The sequence below is a fragment of the Diadema antillarum genome, unplaced genomic scaffold (assembly GCF_040938485.1).
Source record: "Diadema antillarum isolate AM-2024a unplaced genomic scaffold, OU_Dant_1.0 seq00000285_RagTag, whole genome shotgun sequence".
In the NCBI taxonomy this organism is placed as follows: Eukaryota; Metazoa; Echinodermata; class Echinoidea; order Diadematoida; family Diadematidae; genus Diadema; species Diadema antillarum.
In genome coordinates, this window is record NW_027271313.1 from 1004558 (window position 1) to 1023280 (window position 18723).

General features: G+C 40.6%; 1 protein-coding gene across 1 annotated transcript in view; it reads right to left on the reverse strand.

Annotated features, from left to right (window-relative positions):
• Positions 1 to 18723, reverse strand: part of LOC139729992 (uncharacterized) — a 62407-nt gene that overhangs the window by 38745 nt on the left and 4939 nt on the right. The window contains exons 7-27 of the mRNA XM_071640912.1: positions 18225 to 18464; positions 17333 to 17599; positions 16633 to 16812; positions 15895 to 16002; positions 15239 to 15508; positions 14550 to 14753; positions 13572 to 13871; positions 12672 to 12827; positions 11734 to 11916; positions 10910 to 11071; positions 9705 to 9914; positions 8608 to 8787; positions 7754 to 8023; positions 7171 to 7305; positions 4827 to 5051; positions 3889 to 4020; positions 3122 to 3283; positions 2227 to 2349; positions 1469 to 1628; positions 696 to 871; positions 41 to 232 (exon numbers count right to left, since the gene is read on the reverse strand). Coding sequence (XP_071497013.1) covers positions 41 to 232; positions 696 to 871; positions 1469 to 1628; positions 2227 to 2349; positions 3122 to 3283; positions 3889 to 4020; positions 4827 to 5051; positions 7171 to 7305; positions 7754 to 8023; positions 8608 to 8787; positions 9705 to 9914; positions 10910 to 11071; positions 11734 to 11916; positions 12672 to 12827; positions 13572 to 13871; positions 14550 to 14753; positions 15239 to 15508; positions 15895 to 16002; positions 16633 to 16812; positions 17333 to 17599; positions 18225 to 18464 — 4035 coding nt within the window. The remainder of the gene's footprint in view (positions 1 to 40; positions 233 to 695; positions 872 to 1468; positions 1629 to 2226; positions 2350 to 3121; positions 3284 to 3888; positions 4021 to 4826; positions 5052 to 7170; positions 7306 to 7753; positions 8024 to 8607; positions 8788 to 9704; positions 9915 to 10909; positions 11072 to 11733; positions 11917 to 12671; positions 12828 to 13571; positions 13872 to 14549; positions 14754 to 15238; positions 15509 to 15894; positions 16003 to 16632; positions 16813 to 17332; positions 17600 to 18224; positions 18465 to 18723) is intronic.

Here is an 18723-nt window from a genome sequence, read left to right on the forward strand (position 1 = left end):
CTGAGACTGATGTTGGTATTCTGTATCGTTATCTTTTTACCTGCACAATACTGGCCAGCTGTACAGTTTAGGCAGTTGCCCAGCTCCACATTGCCTTCTGTGTAGCTGTAGCTGCCCGCTGGGCAAGCGAACGGGACACCCGTCCCCTCCGGGCAGTAGTAGCCGGCCGGACAGATGTACTGATCAGGCTCAAAGCTGGTATGGTTGCAGTAGTAGCCGGCAGAGCAGTTACCTATTCAGGGCAGATCGGGAAACTGAATTTTAGTGTTCAGTCCAAAAAGTATTCAACTTTTTGCAAAGCTCTTAATAGGTCATTATAATTCCACCGACTATTCTACATGTACAAGATACTGCTACATAATCTACCTTAGCTTCCTATTACCACAGCACAACAATAAAACTAACTAGCGTATCTTTATACATTTTTCATGTATTATTCACTAATACAGCAGTCTATACTTCAATCATACAGCAAACTTTGTGATGTGACTAACAGAGGCCTTCTTTAAGTGAAAAGAGGGAAGGGGCATAGAAATTCGCCAGAAGTCAAATCAAAAGTCACCTCCACAAACAATGCTATCATAAGTTTAAATGAAATAATTCATCTCATACAATTAAAACATTACACTCCTAATTATTATACAGATACACTGTGTCCTGTCAATACATACTGAAGTCAACACACTGAAACTGACCAGTAGGAGAGGCGAGTCCAGGTGTCTCACAGTACATTCCGGCTGGACAGTTGAGGGCCTTGGCTGACCCTTGAGGGCAGTAGTAGCCAGGCCCACAGAGACCTCCAGTGCTGTTGATGTAGTCTGGGCAGACGCAGTCAAACTCAGGATGACAGGTGTCCATGGGGTATACATAGCTGTTGGGTCAGAAGCACACATAGGATAAAAAGAAAAAGAACAAAGTTAAAATTGTCTGTCAGATCTTATTCCCGGCAGTAATGACCTGGAAGGCACACATATATCCTTCTCCCTTTACATCCAAATCTTAAAACAAGTTTTGGAATATTTAAGATAGTGCCCTTGTCATGGGCCATGCTTTATCCAAAAAAAAAAAAAAAAATGCATTGAATGCAATGTACACAAATTTCAACTCTTCCATGGCAAAAACAATTTTCCTTCATGTGCAAGTAGTTCTTGGCTATAATTGGATGTATTACAAAACAAAGTCCTGACACAACATAAACAAACAAATCACAGCAAAAGATAAGGCTGTATAAAGCCTTGTGCTGATGGGTTGTGACACATCAGTATTAAGCGGTATATAAATGTTATTCATTATCATTATTACCTGCCAATCAACCTAATTAATTAGTCCTGGACTAGTACAGTGCAAGCAGATTTTTGTTTTTGTTTTTGTTTTTTTTATTGGTTTTTTATGTGAACAGGCTTAGATTCTCAGGGTATATCCCACTGGTTCATCACCCACAGATTATTCCCACAGGCTATTATCTCACCTGTTGTTAACGAGCACACCGACGTCAAACGGTCTCTTGGAGGGGGAAGCCCCAGAGCAGTAGAATCCCTCGTCACACAGGCCGGATGGATAGTCCAGACCAGTCCCCTCACAGTACATCCCAGGTGGACAGTACAGGCAGTCGGTCAAGTTGGTTTGACCTGGAAACATATAGGTACACACATGCACATGGAGTAATCACTGGACTATTATACATAAACTGTTCAATGGTTAATGGGTCACACGCTCTTATGAATGTAAAATGGCTTCAAGCTAGCTAAAATGGTGAAAATAATTGGTATTGAGGGGTGGAGCTGTTGAGGACATATGTCCAGTTTAACAAGATTTAGAACTTGAGTTGGTACGCCATTTCTTGGACAAAAAAAAACAAACAAACAAACAAAAAACCTGGCTCTAGTTTACAAAATAGCATGGTGTCATATCCAATGCTTATCAAAAAATTTAATCAGTGCATGATCTTTGACGAGTCATGATAAGTGCTCACAAAGGAATCTACAATGTACCTGAGTTCCACAAAGAGAACATCATCCTTCATTTATGCTGCAGACAATATATTTTTTAAATTGAATTATTACATAATACTTTAACATATTTCAGAGCCTGAAAATACTGGGTAAATTCACACAGAGTGAAACATAATCCAGCCACGACCCAGAAGGCTTCCACACTGAAAGCAAAAGTTGAATTTTTCTGTCAACCAACCAAGCAAGCATATTATGTAGAGTGTTGTCCACATACCTGTAACATTATTGTAAGTTCCTGCCGGGCAAGGGAACTGGTCACTGTATTCGGTTCCATCAGGACAGTAGTGACCGACTGGACACTCCAGTGGGACAACTGTGGCATTCTCACAGTATTTGCCTACAACAACAAATAAATGTGTAACATACGGTACTGTAGCTGCTTTGGCTGTAGAAGATAGGGTGTTTTTCTTTTATTAGGAGGTGGGCTTGGGGTACTGTAGTTTGATACTGTTTAATTTGGATAATCATTTTAGTTGTTGGTGAAATTTTGATAACTTGTATATGCAAAATATTTTCAGTAATGTTACTACAAATTCAAATACATGTACATGTACTTTCAAAATTATGTGAATCTGGCAAGTACCTTATTGCCTTCATGGTGTAAAAGGATAAGGAATGGGAGACTGTGATTCATTTAAACTGAGTTGGCTTGCAAAACAAAATATCTGGATGTCAGTACGGTATTCAGTGAGTTTTTGTTCCGATCTAATCTTTTTAAATGTAACACACACAATAGAGCTTACAATAACTTAATGTGTATCCGTGCATGCATATATTCTTTGTACACATATTTGCCAAATGATAGACTTTTTTTTCTTGGAAATATAAAAATACGAAATAATTCATGGTCTGAATTTCAAATCAATCTTTTATCTTACAAATATCTTCAAATTATTTAATCTAAGTATCCTTTTAATTCTTTGAATGTTTACAGAAACATCTTCAACAAAACATGATAATTGCTATGATTGATACAATTACTATGAGGAAACAGGTACAATTACATTGTCATTTAGAAGAGTCATAACTACATAATTCAACTTTGACCTTTCATTACTACATATACCAAAGCCACACAACACAACAGATGTCAAGACAATTAGCCCTACCTGCAGGACAGACATCACAGCTATCCCTCTGAGTGTAGCCGCTGTAGAAACCAGCCAGGCAGGGTGTAGGGGCAGCCGATCCCTGGGGACACTCGTGGCCAGCATAGCAGCTGCCTCCCACGCCGGTGTTGTTCATTCCGTTTGGAGCTCTCACATTCACACCTGTCAATGCACACATAAAGAGAAAGGGATATTAGCTTTCTCCTACATAGCATCTTGCATACTCAAGGTGATGGCGAGTGGACAAATCCACTTCAGTCTTGATATGCGACACACAGTAACGCTCCATCATAAGCTTCTCACATAAAGTTTTAAGAGCTCACTGAAAACAGAACGCCAATTCAATCAAGTAACTATATTAAGGAAACACTGCTTTCCATAATCCCATCAGAAAAAAAAAATTTATTTAGAAGTTTGAAGAAGAAGTATGTATCCTCATGAAGTATTGCTACAATTTCTCATGCTGCTAATGGTATCAAAGCTAGAAAAACATATTACAAAACAACACAAAACAGAACCCAATCTCCTGAATTTTTTCTCTGGTAATATCTCCAAAGAATTACATTTACAGACTGGCAAGTTCTTGTTAGAAACCATGAGTACATTTTTGCCATTGTTGCATTGACTTTGGTTTGTTAATACAGAAACATAATGACATACAGTTTGTATTAACAATAAACAAATTAAAAATGAAAGTAACATATCAAGTTGACATGATTCATCCATGTGAACATCATTCCTACAGTAACAAGTCTAAGATTGCTCACCAATGGTGCAGAAGAAGCCTGGATCACACTCGTTTGTGGTTGACCCTTGACCTGGACTCTCACAGTAGAACCCTCCAGGGCACTGAGTGCAGTCTCCCACCTCCGTAAGGCCCATACCATCCCCATAGGTTCCTAGATAAAGACACAACACACAAATGGAGTCAAAAACATTTTGTCAGCTTTACTATACTCCATCTAACTTTACCTTAGGTTCTCTTTATTTTCTTGATTCCTGAACAACTTCAAACTTTTCTTGAAACAGCAAGAAATTTACAATATGGACTACGAAAAGGCAAACAAACAAGATTTCACACACAAGCTTCATATCCTACAAACCCTCCTCATTGACAAGCTTCTAGTCTACAGCTTGAAGTGCCTTGTGACTTGTCCTATTGTGAACACCCAAGCACAAATATCAGCAAGTAAAACCACAATGGATACCACATTACATGGGCTTGAGCGTATTCTACAATGTACAGGTGAATATATGTGTGGCAACACCAAAGGTCTCTGAAGTTCATGACCATGTCAAAGTTTTGAATATAAAATTCCATTTGATATTTTTAGGGAGGGGTGGGCTGAGCTTGGAAGATGCAGAAAGTTGGTCTAACACTTTAAAGGGTTACAGAGATTGTTCCTTATGATGCAGCATTTACTCAGAAGCCATTGAATTCTACATAAAATCTGGCAAATGATTTTGAAATCTGCAAACAGTAACCCACTGGAATCAGAAAAATAAAAGATGTACATGTACACCTGTAAGTACAACATTATATGATTTATATCTGGACAGCTCATGAGAATGTTTGTTACAACAAAACTAAGTAGAGTGTATTTATAGTTGGTTTAATACTGAGTTTGTCAAAAAAGTGTAGAGCACTGTAGAGCACAAATGTTTAGCTTCATGTCTAAACAAGATATGAGTGTAAGAACAGTACCTGCTGGACATGGCTGAATGTCATAGCCAGTCCCACGAGGGCAGTAGTACCCTGACGGACAGCGGTCAGGCTCCGTGCCTCGGACACACATGAATCCCTCGGGACAGGTCAAGCACTCTGAGGCACCAGTGTCGTTCATGTAGGTGGCGTTGTTGCAGGGCAGTGGGTAGCTGCTCCCCTCTGGACAATAGTGACCAATGGGACATATATTGCCCGTTTGTCCATCTGCGGAATCCAAATGAAATAGAAACCACCAAAGTGTGAGTGATTGACCCTAATGAGTGTGTCATTAGCTTGACAGGGCTGAACTATTCTGCAGCATGCTACAGAGTGTTTATCACCAATAGTCAATACATCGTGCACACAAGAACTCGTATCATTCATAATTTCTAGCTGGAAAATATGATGATGATGATGATGATGACGACGACGACAACGATGATGATCAAATAGCATTATAGTGCCATTTATCTGCAGAAACATTCAAAGGCACCTGGCTCCCACAATGTGTCACACATTATTCACAAAGTTGCTGGAAAAGATAGGTCTTCAATTCAGATTTGAAGGTATGGAGGTTGTTACAATTCCAAAGTGGGACTGGTAGAGAGTTCCACAGACCTTGCACAACAGAAAAGAGGGCTCTATCCCTGTACATTTTTAGGAGGACATGGCTGCATATCGTAAAATACAAACAAGGAAAAGTAGAAATTACGCGGTGCGTAATATATGTCCCCGCCGGAAGTAGCATTTTGTAGCAAAATGTGCAATATAGGTAAAAAATCAAGGTCAAAGGTCAAAGAAGTCAAAGGTCAAAATTCTGTGTAAAAGTTTTGAAGCCCTCACCTATTGCCATCACATAAAGCAAACGGAATCGAAATCGGGTTAGAAATGGCGAAGGAGTAGCATTTTATAGCCAATGTACAATGCAGGTCAAAAATCAAGGTCAAAGGTCAAAGACGGCAAAGGTCAAAATTCTGTGTAAAGTTTTGAAGCCCTCACCTAGTGCCATCACATAAAGCAAACGGAATCGAAATCGGGTTAGAAATGGCGAAGGAGTAGCATTTTGTAGCCAATGTACAATACAGGTCAAAAATCAAGGTCAAAGGTCAAAGAAGGCAAAGGTCAAAATTCTGTGTAGAAGTTTTGAAGCCCTCACCTAGTGCCATCACATAAAGCAAACGGAATCGAAATCGGGTTAGAAATGGCGAAGGAGTAGCATTTTGTAGCAAAATGTACAATATAGGTCAAAAATCAAGGTCAAAGGTCAAAGAAGGCAAAGGTCAAAATTCTGTGTAGAAGTTTTGAAGCCCTCACCTAGTGCCATCACATAAAGCAAACGGAATCGAAATTGGGTTAGAAATGGCAAAGGAGTAGCATTTTGTAGCAAAATGTACAATATAGGTCAGAAATCAAGGTCAAAGGTCAAAGAAGGCAAAGGTCAAAATTCTGTGTAGAAGTTTTGAAGCCCTCACCTAGTGCCATCACATAAAGCAAACGGAATCGAAATCGGGTTAGAAATGGCGAAGGAGTAGCATTTTGTAGCAAAATGTACAATATAGGTCAAAAATCAAGGTCAAAGGTCAAAGAAGTCAAAGGTCAAAATTCTGTGTAGCAATTTTGAAGCCCTCACCTAGTGCCATCATATAAAGCAAACGGAATCGAAATCGGGTTAGAAATGGCGAAGGAGTAGCATTTTGTAGCAAAATGTACAATATAGGTCAAAGGTCAAGGTCAAAGGTCACGACTGAAATTCTGTGTAGAAATTTCAAAGCTCCCATGTAGTGCTATCATATAAAGCAAACAGAATCAAAATTGGCTCATAAATGACAGAGAAGTAGCAAATTGAAGATTTTGATCACACACGGACGCACACACGGACACACGGACGGACGGACGGACGGACGGACACACGGACACACACACGTACGGAGCCCGTTTCATAGTCCCCTGCTCGAACTCGTTCGGCGGGGACAAAAAGACTTAAACCTAAATTTAACCTGTTGAGGACGGACTGATTTTGCTATAAAATGCATTTCCCATAACACCTGCTCGAGTATACTCAGGACTCGTCCTCAACGGGTTAAGTTCATTCTCTCTTTTTCACTTTACATATTCAAAATACAATGAGCATTTGGAGCTTGCTGGAGGAAAGAGATGAAGTATTTGATTTTGGGCTGAAAACTATCTCTCATTCCATAAAGGCTTTGATAGTGGTGAAATTGAAAATATACTGACTGCCTCCTTAGCAGGTGCAATGGATAGCTAATGGATTGGGAGCAACATCATAGTGTACATTGTATATTGGCTCACTACAAGAGAGTAAAAATCCTTTGCTTCTACTAACCTTCAGGGTTGGGTACAGAGGCATTCCCACTGCAGTAGTAGCCCTCAATACACACTCCCGTGGTGTTAGACTGGCCCTCGTACTGACAGTAGGAACCAGGATCACAGCCTACACAGTCCGAGAGCATATCCTTGCCTGCAAAGGAACGTGACAAATTTTTTCAGACAGCATGATTCATTTGTAGTGATCTCACAATATTTTATGACAGAAATACAATGTACCATATGGTCATATAGAGAACAATTCTCATACACACTTTTATTTGAGTCCACTGACTATTCTAACAGGTTTATTGACATCACTCTGGGGCAATCTGACTTATCTGATACTCCCTGTTTAATCCGGTGACAGCAGAGACTGTTTTTACTGGAGCACAACACACCTTGTTTGTTGAAAAAACCGACATCTAAAAAGTATCCAGTTTTTGTCTGGTGTTTCCAGTTTTTGTCTGGTGTTAGTCATATTCTGTACCTTTTTCTTTCACAGCTTTTCATTGAAAATCATTCTCTTTTTAGTTAAAATTCTGTACAAGAAATGTATTACAACTTAAGTAGAAGGAATACAGCTTTAGAGAAAGACTGACCATCTTCAGGATTGTATGTTCCAGCTGGACACTGGATGGGGACAGGTGTTCCCTGTGGACAGTAGTGACCGATGGGACAGCGGTAGCCGGTGGTGTTGGTGGGGTTTGGACGCGTGGAGCCGAGCTCACAGTAGAACCCTGCCGAGCACTCTTCGTAGGGTGAAGACTGGCCCACAATGGGACAGTAGTAGCCTGGGTCACACAGGGGACACTCTGTGGCCTCCCGGAGACCGGTCTGGTTACCATAGCGACCGGCTGGACAGTTCTCGCCTATTACGAACAAGAGGAATTCACAAAAGTGTAATTGATAGCCACTCCCAAATGAAAAGATTTTTTTTTTTTTTTTTTTTTTTTGGGGGGGGGGGGGGGAGGGGGGAAAGTATACAATTAATCGAGACAGTGACATTAGGCATATACTAGCAAGAGTGCTGGGACAAATGTTAAATAGCTGGCACTATCTTAGAGAAAAGAGAAAGAATGTGTATACTTGTAGTACAACCCAGCTTGACTAAGCACACATTAGAGAAGCTAAAAGATATTTGCCATTGCACTGCATGGCATCGAGCAACATGTGACCCAACTACAATGAAAGTTTAATTTGTCATTTAGTACATGCACACAGAATCTCAGGGACAATTCAAAGTCACATTTACTATACACATGTTTATACTTCAATGACACACCTTGACAAGCTGGGATAAAATGAATCACAATGTTTTACATAACAAGATGACCCAATATTGTCTTTTTTTATCAAAGTGAATAAAAACAGAGACATTTAAGATAGGATATCAGAAAATACGTTGAAATAGACTAGGGGTAATAAACTAAATCAAAATATTTTTTTTTCCTACCCGTGACAGAGCCCTCTACACAGAACATGCCGATAGGGCAGATATTGCCCGTGCTTCCGTCTTCCGGTGCCGGCTCGCTGGATCCCAGGGTGCAGAAGTAACCTGCCTGGCACTGGGCCTTGGGTGCCATCAGTCCAGCCTCATCACAGTACCAACCAGCATCGCACGGGGTGCACTCACCTGGAGGAGGGGGAGGGGGAGATTCAGAAGTATTTTGAGTTTTTCACACAATGGGATTTACTCTTGATGATGAGCTAATTTAAATTGTATTGCTATATCAAAGTAAGTATATTAGGAACTGTAGTTTCAAGATTGTTCACAGCAGATCTGGAGGGGGTGGGGAACCACATTGTGACCCGATTTTCATTGTCTTCTTTAACCATACAAAGCCCAAGATATTTTGACCCTTCCAGGCCCAAGGGGCACACATTGTGCACCCAAATGTGCCCCCTATATAGTTTGATGTATCACCGTCATATCTGCCACATTGGTAGAGCAACTCATGATCTCCATAACCTTATATTTGAACTTTCACAAAGTCACCCATTGAGGGTGACATTCACCTGAATACAAAAAAAGAATACATAGAAAATATGCTAGATTGATTTTCTTGTTATTTTCTTTATCCCCAGTGTATATGTCTTTATTTTAGACCAATCATTTCATATTTGCCACAAAAGAAAAGCAAGTCAGATCTTGTGTGTACACAATTAACTCCATCACAACATATGCAACCTCCCAGTACACTGCATCTATACTAGTTTGAAATGGAAAATGACACAATTTTCACATATCTGTATCAAATTTTTCAAGTCCATACATATCTGAAAAACATTCAAAGCCATGATAACCTAAGTTTATATTACAAACATAAGTTATTATTCACTTTGCATGATTTACTTGTACACATGCTTTGGACACAAAAGTGAACATGCTACATAATTCTCTGAGATAAGAAGAATTACAACTAACCCCAGAGACTTATCAGTTCTGTAGTACTATCACATTTGTAACCTAATACTATACATTAAAATATGCACTGTACAAATTCGCAGTACATGGCTGGAGAAAAGAGGCTAAATCCTGCTAAGACCTACCGACGCTGGCCAGGTTAGTCTTGTTGGAGTAGGTGCCCGGTGGACACTTGTTCTGTTCAGCATACTCCGTCCGGTTGGGGCAGTAGTGACCGGTGATGCAGTCCTGTGGCACAATGACCCCGGTCACGTTGTTCAGCTCATAGGGGTCACAGTACGAGCCCTCTGGGCAGAAGTCGCACGATCCCTGCTCATCCTCCGATTGGTAGAAACCTGTTCAGTGGGAAGGAATATTCGGGAATGTAACACACTGGCTGCTTTATTCCATTTTCAAATTTATCATGTACACGCTCAGGAAATCACATTTGCAATACAACATGTCTTGCTCTTTGGCAATTGTGAGTTGTGTGTTACACTCCCCCACTTATGCAAGTACAACAGCTCTAGGACTACATAATAATTCTAATCTTCTTCACAACATACACAACCATTCAACAAACATCGTAATCAAAAGGTTCTTTGTACTTAAAACAAATGGTACACATACAATCTTTTCATCAACTATACAGGTATATAAATTATGCATATCTTAGCATACATATCTGTATATATATATATATATATATATACACGTGTATATAAGCATTTATTGGATACTAAATTCTACATACTTAAGCATGAGACAAGTTAGAATTAGACATATGCTGGATAATATGCAACAAGTACCACATACACAATACCATCTACATTTTTTCATAAGGTGTGTGCTGAGTGCAAAAGTATTGTATTACAGTGTGTATACAGTTGAACCTCTATTATCCAGCCTCCCTTTATCCGGATCTCTCTATTATCCGGACGCAATCTCGCCGTGATTTTTTTAAAAATAATTACGGGAAGAAAGGGGGATTCCCAACTCCTTGAGAACTCCTACCCAAACACACATGAATTACATATTACTTCCAATATGATTAACATACATTGCATCAAATTTCCTTCCAAATTGCTTACCTTCAGACATTTCAACATCCCGAAACATCCCCAAATGTAACAATGAAAAGGTTGCAGTATACACATTACTACATGTGGTACTACAATGGGCTACATCAGTATATGTGTATGTATATGTACATGTATAAAGCATTGAGTCTCCCGTATCCGGCCAAATCCCTTATCCGGATGAGCCCCGGTCCCGACTTGTCCGGATACGAGAGGTTCAACTGTATATAGATTAATATGACTGATGTCTGCAAATGATGCTTTATCTTTACCTCTTGGACAGAGCTCAGGCTGAGAGCTGCCCAGAGGACAGGCAAAGCCAGCTGGACAGATAAAGCTGACTGGATACTTGGTGGACTGTCCACCTGGACAGTAGTAGCCGACAGCACATGGACCAGATGGCGTGGAGAGATGTTCCCCAGCACAGTAGTAGCCTGGTGAGACAGACACAAGTTATGTGGATTCACAGTTAGCTTCTATTTTAGGCAAATCTTCACAATATTCTCCGAAAATCTTCAACTAAATGTTACTGGTGTCCGAATTACATGTATGTCATTCTAATATTGGATCAAACTTATTGTTTTAAAAGACAATGGCAAATGACACATGTTTCTTGGGTTTTCTTGCATTTTTCTTATTAATGCTACAGGTTTGGCCAAGCCACTTCAGTACAATAGAGACATTTGAATAAGAAATTACACATGAATCACGTTTAGCTTCTTCGTTATTGTTTTTTCTTTCGTTCCCTTCCATTCATATCACCCCCACAGATTTGCTCATGATGGCTACCACAGTCGATCATAAGCTTGTAAAACTTGGAACATAAAGAAAGAGGGGTATGCTATGCTTAGTAGTAGATAAGCTGCATTTATTAACTATCTGACACTAAGGAGTAAATGTTATTACTGTAGCCACAGCAACTTGATAAGCTATAGGGGAGTTCAGGTTCTTCACTTTGATAGAACACACTGCTGTCAAAATATAGTATTAGGCTATCAAGGGTCTAAGGCCCACCTACCTTCCCCTCCCCATCACTCAGCCCCCCCCCCCCCCCCCCCAAAAAAAAAAAAGAAGAAGAATGGTTTGATCCACTTACCAGGAGTACATGATTCGCAATTGGGTGCCTCAGTGTTCCCTGTGGTATTTGAGAATGTTCCATTAGCACAAGGGGTTGGGTAGGCTGAGCCACGCTCACAGTAGTGACCAGCCAGGCACTCGAATCCGTCGGGTGTCGGGTCATCATTGCCTCCAGGGCAGTAGAAACCAGGATGGCATTGATCTTAGAACAAAGACAAGAAATAAATCAATGGGATGAGCACTAACTTACACGCCTCTTTGTTTACAAAATGATTTCTGACCTGTGACACCATCTTTTTGGCGAATCCTCTCATGTTTTTTAGATCATCATTGTCACCGCCTTCTGCAGGTGGACATTGTGCTTTATGTCCACCAGCTCATCTCCAGTCACAACACAATATTTTTTTACCCATTCCTACATCACGAAAACAAAACGTTCTTAAGTTCACGAGAATGAGGCCACTTGGTTATATTTTTTTCTTGCAAACACAAACAGATGTCTCATCCCTATCCTGTGATTACACTAAATCTGATTGTGATTTCAGTACAGATTATAATAATCAAAATATCATAAAATATAAAGTGAGTATTAGTTTCATGTACACATTTTGCTGCACCACTTCCATAATGCAAAAATATTATTGGCAGGACAATGACAAATGCAGACCATTCATTCATTCATTCATTCATTCATTCATTCATTCATTCATTCATTCATTCATTCAATCATTCAATCATTCATTCATTTCCACATAATCAATCATGCACACATACATTGTAGAGCTGTGATGAAATTTTGAACAAATATGACATGACAATGTAACAGATAAAACACTGTTATTATTGAGTGAAGGGGTTAATGAGAAGACAACATAGCGACCCGATATAAACTAACCCCAGGGGAAATGGAAATATAGGGTAAAATGGCAAGGATTAGACTGCAGAGATTGCCCTCACCTGTTGGGGAGTCCAGCTCATAGTCATCGCAGTAGAAGCCTGGGTGACAGTCGATGGGTCTGGAGGAACCAGAGGGGCAGTAGGTGCCTGGCGGACACCGGTTCCCGGTGTAGTTCACTGACAGACAGGTGCAGTCCGAGATGACCGACGCATTGCCTATGGTCAAAGCAATCATGAGACGTGGTCAGTGATCGGCTACGACACTCAGAGTTTTAATAGTTGTTTAGGAGACAATAGTATGTAGGATATAATGAGGTAGCCATTTATATAGGGGGTTAAACAAAATAACAAAATAGTGCCTTGAAATTCCATGTGAGATGGTGTTAAAGATATTTTCAAGAAGGATATTTTAGCAGGTCCATACAACTTTGTACATATAATTTCTTGATATCATCTCAGTTATTTTACACTTTGTACATCACAGTTTGGTATCAACAAAATAAATAAAACATATCATTTGAATACCAACTTGAAGATATTGAAAATAGATGCATATGGCTTATGAACTGTCAACCTCTCTGCAAATGCAATAAACTAAGGACGATATCAACAAAAATCTCATTTCAGGTATTGAACTGGTACTTCACTTTTCATTACCTAACCTTTCTCTCAGTCAAAATTTTTGACTTGCAGGTTGAACAATTTCTTCTTTTTTTTTGAACATCTGAAAACACCAGTTATTAATATCCCATAAAAAATGTAAAGTAAATACGTATTTTACTATTACGATATTGAATTCCTTTTTCTTCTGAAAAACATACTTTCATCTTAGATGAAATACAAGTGTTGACAGGACACACATTACACATAACACACTGTACCTTTTGCTTTGAAACATACATTTACTCTGACTATGTGTTCTACATATTCAACATATTTCTAGAAATAGGCGTGTCATACCAGGTGGTAGCGGGGTGGAGCTGGAGGATCCACCGGTGCAGAACCAGCCGGCTGAGCAGTTTCCAGAAGGCATGGGTAGACCCTCTCCCTCACAGTACATCCCTGGGGGGCACAGCTCACAGGAGGAGCTGGTCTGCTGGATGCTCAGACCGTTGTAGGTCCCCTCTGGGCAGGGGTACTCCGTGGAGTAGCCGGTCCCCAAGGGGCAGTAGTAGCCCTCGGGGCAGGGGAAGAGAGTGGGATCACTGGTGTTTGACGGGCAGTAGTAGCCAGCCAGACACTGGGCACATGAGGCTTGCTCTGTGCAGAGAAACATGTTGGTAGAATTATTGATATTCTTCTTACAGATAAAGCTTTACCAACAAAAAAAAAAAAGGGCAAAGTCTGACCATGTCTAGCTTGAGTCACAATCATCTGGGTCCACCTTCTATTCAATAAAATTTCTGAATATTAAATTACTCACACACTACTTTTTCCTTGGAAATGTACTCTACATGTTCTACATACTCATATGCATGTCCTTGCAGTGTTTTGTTTTGTTTTGTTTTGTTTTGCTTTGTTTTGCTTTTGGATGGTAGTATATAATTTGCTATGTACTATTTTTACCCTTTTCCTTCATATACCATTTTCTTTTCCTATTCATCATCCACACTACAAAAACCATGTCAGACCTTGCCTGGTTTGATTTTCCTGTCAGCATTTCTTGAAACTTGAACTTAATTACAACAACTGAACTTGGAATTTAAATTAACTTAAAGCAGATCTCCCAACCTTTCTGACTGAAAAATGATTTGGCTCAACAGTACGAAAGAAAGAGCAGTTCCCATAGGAGTATGTAGTAAAATTATCAAGAAAAATAGGACACTCATAGTAAAACAAGAGCCAGGAATGGCCAAAATTCAGAATGGTTGAGAGGTTCGTTTAAAGATAAGAATCCACATTTTTTTTTCTTATCTGAAGCCTCTGTCCATATCCTACCTGGGCTGCTGGTGTAAGTCCCTGCATCACATTCTTTGGGGATGACCGATCCCTCTGGGCAGTAGCTTCCCTCGGGGCAGACCCCGCCCACCCCGGTCTGGCTACCAGAAGGTGCGGCAATGTCCACACCGTACTCGCAGTAGTACCCGGCTGAACACTGACCGTCCTCACGTCCAAGGCCTGGTGTGCTGCAGTAGTAGCCACCTGCCATGAGATAAGCAAGCATTCAGTTTGATACTTCACAACCTTGCTGGCTTCTCACTACACTTTGAATTCATTTACTGTTATGGAATGAAATGTTTTACTTTAGGGTAAAGGTATCATCTGATGAGATATATGCGCTCTCGCATCTTATAACACTCAACAGCTTGAATTTAGAAAACTTCTCACAATGAGAAAATAATCAACACAGTCAGATATTTTCCAATGCAGACTGGCAGAAGAATGTAATATGCTGCATGAAGTGTGTCAATGAACTGCTACAGTCAGTAAGTTGCAACAGGTATATGAAAACATAAGATTTATGCGTAATTACAACCTTAATATCAGATTAGTGTTCAGATTTGAAGAACCCTCTTGTCTAAATTCTGCTGCCTCTCATCCATCAGAATATATTCTGACCAGACACATGCAGACTTAATAACGGACATCACAACTGTCATCTAAAACGACCCAGGGTATAAACTCACCTGTACATGGGGTGCATTCTGACTCCTGGGCGAGTCCCGTGGTGTTGCCAAAGTAGCCTGCTGGGCAAGCGACCACGTTGTAGCCAGTGCCCTCTGGGCAGTAGTAGCCCTGAGGACAGGGGTCAGCGGTGTCGCCATGGATACACTGTCGGCCAGCTGGGCAGACGTAGCAGGACTCTGCTCCAGTGTGGTTGACGTAAGTTCCGTTGGGGCATGGGACGGGCGCCACTGACCCTAGCTCACAGTAGTGACCAACTGGACAAATGTCCCCTGATAGAAGCAAAAGATTTGAACAGCTTTCGAGTGTGTGGACAAAACACAATCAAGATTCATAGCTAAGATGAAGAAGGCCGTAAGTGCCATAACGAAGTACAGTTTCAATGGCCTTGTGCTGCTAAACTGAACGGATGCACCGTGCTTTATTTGAAAATAGATATTTTAGATAGCAGGACCAAGTTGATGAGACCGTCAATCATAACATGAATCCTTTCAATGATTATTCATCCTGTCTTGCAATTACTTCCACTTTTTTGTTTCCAAACTTCACTCCTTGCAAAGGAAAGTTAAAAACTTGGCTGGAATTCCCTCTCTAACCAGTAAAAAGTCTATCATAAATGCATACAGAGAACAGCACGATGTGGAGGGATTGTCATTACCTGTCATGCCATCGGATGGGTTGCTGGTGTCTGCCCCTCGTGTGCAGTAGAAGCCTTCGGCGCACTGTGCTGTTACATTGGTCTTGCCCTGTGTCTCACAATAGTAGCCTGGTCATTGGGAGGGGTGGTAAGAAAAGGCAACATGTCATTGCAGTGATGATTTCTTGGATGTAAACTCAGAAGGATGGCATTGCACAAAAAAGAAACAGTAATGAATCCTGAAGAAAATGGCTGTCAAGTCACCACTCATAAACATCAGTATGGCCCCCAGTCTCCGCAGATTTAAAAACATATTGCGGCAGAGCAAAATACATAACTAGTACTATAAAAGTGAATATTTTCGCGTGAATAGTTTTTAGCGCTCGGGAGGGTAAGATGAGTTTGGCCTGTTTTTAATTCCGCAGAATCAAGACACCAAGTAAAAGAACATATGGCATGCAAACACAAATATTTTGGTGCTTTTATTTTCACGCTAGTTTCTGGTTGTGTAAAATGCGAGAAAAGTCAAGCATTGCAAAAATGTCCACTTTTACAGTATGCAAAATCATGATCGGTATGAAAATGGAGAAATGCACATAATACGCATGCTCAATTGAATTTCAGTTTAAACATTAGTGCAAATGTACAATGTACAAACATATTTGATAGGCGTATGCATCATACTGTAAAACCAGAAACCAACAAATTTTTATGCTTAAGAAAATTTCTAGTTTTACATTACATTCCAAACATTCTCACCTGCACTACACTGGATGCAGTCGTCACGCTCTGCTGCTCCGGACGAATCCAGGAAGGTGCCAGCTGGACACGGTATGGGTGCGTAGGTCCCGTTGGGACAGTAGTGGCCCGGGGTGCACACGTCTCCATAGGACTTGCCCACTGGGGCTACTTCTTCTGATGAAACAAGGCAGTAGAAACCTGTGTGGAGATACAAACATGTACAGTAAGCTTCTGTTTGCAGAATGCATTTCTGGCAGCATGTGTTATGCACAACACAAGTTAATTTTATGAAGACTGGATGAATCTACATAATGAGGATATGTAAATTCATTTTAATTACTGAAATAGATATGTGCAATATCAATTTGTGACAAAATACACACAACTCAAATTCGATTATTACATGACTTGTAACAGTGATATGATCATTCTAATCATTGCTCACTGTCTTTCCTTCAAATATATGTCTGCCTGATATCTTTTACATCACCTATTTCCCTACTTGGTTTTCATACCAGTGTTGTGATATTAGTAGATCTTTCACTATAAGTCACTTAAAATGCTTATACCAACAGTTTGCTGCAATAACATTTTGAAGGGCATATAAAAATATTGGATGAAATTGGTGTCTCCTAAAAAAAAGAGAGAAGAAAGTGATGTTTTTGTCATCATAAAGTATAATGGGAGGGGTTAAGGGAAAAAAGGGCTGAACTCTTACCTGCTGAGCAAGGTCCAGACACAGCGGTCAGCCCTGTCCGGCCACAGTAGTAGCCAGCTGTGCAGTTCCAGCACTGGTCAGCAGCCATGAGGCCGGTCTGGTTACTGAAGGTTCCCTTCGGGCAGCCCACACCGGTGATACTTCCCGTCTCACAGTACTTGCCCGCTGGACAGATGTCACCGGTCACTCCGTCGTCGGGCGTGGCACTGGCAGCACTCTGGGTACAGTAGTGTCCAGGTGCGCAGGAATCATAGGGGGCGGTGTTTCCTGGTAGGTGGAATGTCACATGATGCAGTCGTAACATTGAACACAACAAAAGAGTGACCATGATAAAGTACTGAAAACAACAAACATCACATGATAGATGCATCTTTCATGTAATCTACATATTTCTGCATATTTCTCTTTATATTGCCCCTAACTCATCACTTGACATAACTCTTATGCTGCACTGCTAGTGTGAAATGTCTTCCCAATTAATACCAGTTCATTTCCTTCATTTATAGAACAGATAGCCTATTGGCTACATATGACTTAAAGACATTAAACACGCACATTTCATTGGGATTTATATATATATATATATATATATGAATCATTAGAGAAAGAAGTGCAATGAAAATTGTGCTTATCTGTTCCTTTTTTGAGACACACAACTGGAGGAAACAAATGAAATCTCTTCACAATAAAAGTTCCTGAAAAATGAATGCGATGGAGAACAACTCTCACAACTAACTTCCTTCATCATTAACTACTTCATTACCACTGCATAATTAGTGTATTATGCAACCAGACATCACCAACTTTTTTAAACCTACAAACTGAAAGGGTAACTAAAATAAGCAAAGTTATGGAAGGAAGAATAAATTTTGACCAGTATGGCCTTCTATACCTTCACCAGGACAGTACATGCCAGGCTCACAGGGGGTGCACTGCGTGTTGTTGTACAGCCCGGTCTGGTTGCTGAACGTTCCCTCTGGGCAGAGGTACTGGGTGCCAAACTCCGTCCCCTCGGGGCAGTAGGAACCTCCGGGGCAGATCGTTGGCACGGCGACGCCGCGGTAGCTTCGGTAGCGCCCGCTGAAGTTGCCCGACTCGGTGATGTTCTCTTCATCAAGGATCTCATAGTCACCTGGGTACGTGATTGGCAGGAAATGGAGTGATTGATAATATGCTCATCGCAGATAAACTACATTTAGGTTCATGTGTAATCATACTGTCCCCTCTAGTAAGAGGCAAAACACTCTATCCCTTGGACAGGACATTAAATGAAGGTCCTGTGTGTGAATTACTCATGACTCACATATGTAAAAGAAACCACTTAATTCATTCATTGCAAAGAGCAGGGATGGGTGCTATCCCAGTGAAGTGGTCTACCTACACGAGAAAAA